We start from the raw sequence: 4,414 nt of genomic DNA on the forward strand, positions 1-4,414 counted from the left end.
GAACCAGTAGTGGTGGCTTTTCCTGCAATGAATTAACGATTTAAGTTTCTTTAAAATTTAAACACTGGGACTTCTAAAGAGAAACAAACCCTGAAGGAGCCTGACATGGACCAGTCAGCTTCTGTGACAGAAAACAGGTGGTTTGATTCCTTTAGTGACTATTCCTGAAGACACACATCTAAACACACCTACAGTGCATTCACTTTGAACAAGGGCAATGAGTAGGCAGAATTGAATATGAGTGGATTTTTCTGCAAGTTTTACCAATAAGAAAAGAATCACCAGATAGAACCATAGAATACTTAAGGACAGAAAATCTCTGTGGAGGTCTGCATCCAACTCTCTTCCTCAAAGCAGGTTCAATTCTGAAATTATAACAGTTGCACAGGGTTGTATCCAGTCAATTTAACAATATCTAAGGATATAGAAGTCACACTCTGCCTGCTCATCCAATTTCAGTGTTTGACCATTCTCATTGCAAAGAAGTGTTTTCTATTTTTGCAGATGCTGAAATGCTGCACGTTTATTCATATAGAAAAATTCTGATTTACTATGCTATGATTACCTAGCCAGATTCTCTTTGCTAGAAAACACGATAAAATATTTAACATCTGGTTCTTTTTTAAACACCCAGCATACAGCTGAAATCACTTTCATGTAAAGAGAATAACTGAACAAGTTCCCAAGGGACTTGTTTGCTTTTCTGCCAGCTAGCAGAAGAGTTGATAAACATGATCCTCAAAACATCATTGCTCAGTTTAAATGGAAGAAAGTTCTAAGGTACAGTGGAAGGCAGTGCAGTGAAATAATCACAAATTCATCAGCCCATAGGAATAAAAGACAAGGTGGTCAGGTGCCTTATTTCCAATAACTATTTTAAACAAACATCCAGGCTTCTTATCCACAAAAAAGCAAGGACCATGATGTCAGAATGGAGGAGGCAGGAAAAAGCATTTCAACAATTCTTGACCACAAACCTGTCACTGCACCCTGCCTCAAGCAACCTCTGTTACTGGCAAAGAAAGTGCTCACCTTTTTCAGATCCCATGTACAGATTCTGTGAGGAAGCAGAAAAAGCAGACTGTTAGAAAACATGGACTCACTAGCATTCCAAGAATGCACAGGGTAATTACACTGCTAATCAACCCTCTAATCATTTAGAAGCGGATGCAAGACTAGAAGTTATTTGGATGGTTACAAAAAGACAAAGTGATAACTTCTAAATATCAAAAGAATGGGACTCAGCTCTAAAACAATCTTTACAAGTGAGAGCTTATGATTCAGTTTTCTACAACACGAAAACTGAAATTTAGAGGACCAGTATTTATCCATGAAAGAATTATAAAATAGCAATATCCAAAATCCATTAAAGGTCTAGTACAAATAAAAACAACTGTGGCAGCCACCACTTACAATAGAAAGCTTCTCTGTTGTTGTGTATCTAGCAAGGATTTCACCACGTTTGCTTGACCATGGTTCAAAGTCACTTCCCACTGCTGAGCTCTCATCTTTGTCCCGTTTCCTTCGTGCACCATCCTGTTAGAGGAGTACAAGTGCAAAAGTTAAATACAGATCTGGGAAAAGAGGAGAAGGCTGATAAAGGTCAACTTAATGTTTCAAGTGCTAGCTGATCCTTTCAAAAGTTACAATATTTTTTAAAATCCATATTTAAATAAATATGTCAACATAAAACAGGTAAATAAAAAAGACATTTCTATTAATATGATATATTTCTTATATTAAGCTCTTCACTGGTGAGACAATACATTTTATCCAGGGTTGGCTTTATGGTTTTGGCTTGGTTTTGGTTTTCCTTTACTTAGTTGAGCTAGCAGCCCTCAGAGTTACCGTGGGAGGAGCAGCAGTCACAGGATCTGCAGCTGCTGCAAACAATGACAAGGGATCAGTGCCATCCAGCACGCTGCTCAGCGGGTCCATCACTGAACTGGAGGAAGAGGAGGAGGTAGAAGAAGTGCTTCCCTTCCTGTTCATCTTCTTTGTCTTGGATTCAGTAACCTAAAGAAAAATGCAGAACTGTTAAACCAAAAGGCTTTCTCTTCCCTCACTTTTCTTTAATTCTTTTTCTTCCCCCCCCCTTTTCTCTGAATGTGGAGGCACTCACTCTTCAGAAGAATTTCCACTGCTTTTCTTTTTCCCTTCCAATTCTAGGTCTACAAAATTGTAAGAACAACCACTGTGAATATCTTTCTGGTACCCTTCCTCTATTTTATTAGGTTTGTCCCTGTCCTCCCAACTCTTTCTTGCTATTTAATTTCATCTTTACTTTTCCTGTACAAGACTCAAGCCTGGAACATCAAATCCATACCTCAGGCCAACATCTTCTCTCCCTGCTGACCTTCCTGGGCAGAAGCTGCTGCCCATTTATCATTCATTAGTGGATAACTCATCTCTTTGAAGCTGAGTTTTTTCTGAACATCTTTAAAAGCCTCTTACACATCAAAGAAATTATAAATGTTTTAAAGTACACAGCTGACTGGAAGCTAACTCAAAACCAAACCTTACATCAGGCAATTATGCAGGCCATTTGTAATGAAACAATCTGATTTTAAATTTATCCATTATTCAGCATTTAATGCAACCAAGAAAACCTACAAGCTGGAGGTGCTGTATTTGTCAGGAGACTGTTTCTGACACATAACAGCACCAGAAAACTTCTGTGAAGGGCAAACAGAATAAACCTTGATGCCTCTAAAACAGGCCACTAACACAGAAAGCAACTTCACAAGTACCACCAGCAACCTCAAAGCCTTTTAAAGTAACAGATGTAAAAAGAGGAACACAATCAATCTGAATTCAGATTCATTTTCCAAAAGCATAAACAAACTCACTGTAATGGGTTTCAGTGGATGGTAATCACCAAAATCCAAGGGTACAGATTCCAGCTTGCACATTTCAGATTCTGACACATAGTTCCTTGATCTTGCATGCCTTAAAAAACAAAGGGTGAAGGGAAAGTATACATGGATATAAATAACCACATACTAATAGAGAAGCATATCCAACATCTATGCTTATTTACCAAAAAAAGCATACTGAAAAACAAGCAAACATAAAGATCCAAATTTCTCTCTACTGACATAACATAAAACTAAAACTGGAGAAATTTTACTTTCAGCCATTCAGTTGTACTTTTTTTAGTCTTTGAAACATGCAGAGCTGCTAATTGTTCTTTTCTGTTTCATTCAAGATCCTGAGAATGTTTATAGCACATCCTCAGCTGAATGAGGAAAATCAGGAGAGATCCCAAAAAATTTTTAATCAGACTCCTAACAAAAGCAAAGAGCACTTCCCCCCCACAACACACATCCTTCCCACTAGAATTAATCCAAACTTCCAAATAATTCCATTTCTACTCAAAGCCATAACTCATTTGGAAGAATTTCAGCAGCACTAAGCAGCCAGCTCTTCTACAATAACATGTCCAAGTTTCCTTAATAAAGAATTACAAATTAGATAATTTATGGTTGTGCCACTCCAAGGAGAAACTTTTGATATCTAATGAGATAGAGCAGAGCAAGAGAAAGAGTCCAGTGAAATCTACATGCTTATTTGTTTTCTTGATCTCCAGTTCCTTTTCTTTTTGCTATTGTCCCATTGTTCAATGATTCTTCTTCCTCATTTGCATCATGGGTTAGTCAGCACCTGGGTGGAAAATCTTCAAACTCTTTCTGGCTACACAATTATAACATTTCTTTAACTACTGAGAGCACTCTCAGCATCCCCAGGCCAAAATCAACTGCATTCCAATTAATGTAAGCACACTGGGCAAGTGCATATGGTAATAATATACACATGGGAGTGAATAGGAGCTGCAAACCCTGCAAATAAGTCTTTAAAAAGTACATTTTTGTGGCTATTCAAGTGATAAGACAGCTTGTAACAGAGCTAATACAGAAGACAAGATCAAGTTTGCTCCAGCATTATGTTCTGCTTACTTTCCAGGGAAAGGAGATCAAGCATTCCTTTCCTGGCAACAGCAGTGCAGCCAACTTTTGAGAGAAAATAAAAATAAGAATCCGGCCAAGCTGGGATATCATGCTCTGCATGATTACACCCCTGCTTCAGCTGCTCTTTTAACAGTGGATTTCAACCACACATGAGCACCACTGCAATTGCCACCTGCACTCTGCAATTGCTACTCTGCACCTGTGTATTCCTAAAGAGCCTGTGAAAGAGAACAGAGGCTGAATGCGCTGGTACCGGTAAATCCCCAGCAGGAGCCCTCCAGCTCCCCCGGCGCTGCGGGGCGGGTGGGCAGCGGGCCCGCGGTGACCCCGCCCGGAGGCGGCGGCCGGAGCGCTCCTGCCCCGCTCCGTGACAACACCCTGGCGAAGCCAGCGGGGCTCGGAACTGCTTCTTATTGTAGCGGCAAATAACGGGAGCCCAGCGGCCG

At 39.9% G+C, this 4,414-nt stretch overlaps 1 protein-coding gene across 1 annotated transcript in view; it reads right to left on the reverse strand.

Annotated features, from left to right (window-relative positions):
• The window catches only part of VPS35L (VPS35 endosomal protein sorting factor like), a 44,392-nt gene that overhangs the window by 39,241 nt on the left and 737 nt on the right, over nucleotides 1-4,414 (reverse strand). Inside the window, exons 2-6 of the mRNA XM_031056504.1 lie at nucleotides 2,850-2,949; nucleotides 1,849-2,016; nucleotides 1,414-1,536; nucleotides 1,033-1,057; nucleotides 4-22 (exon numbers count right to left, since the gene is read on the reverse strand). Coding sequence (XP_030912364.1) covers nucleotides 4-22; nucleotides 1,033-1,057; nucleotides 1,414-1,536; nucleotides 1,849-2,016; nucleotides 2,850-2,949 — 435 coding nt within the window. The remainder of the gene's footprint in view (nucleotides 1-3; nucleotides 23-1,032; nucleotides 1,058-1,413; nucleotides 1,537-1,848; nucleotides 2,017-2,849; nucleotides 2,950-4,414) is intronic.

This window comes from Geospiza fortis, unplaced genomic scaffold (genome assembly GCF_000277835.1).
Source record: "Geospiza fortis unplaced genomic scaffold, GeoFor_1.0 scaffold237, whole genome shotgun sequence".
NCBI lineage: Eukaryota > Metazoa > Chordata > Aves > Passeriformes > Thraupidae > Geospiza > Geospiza fortis.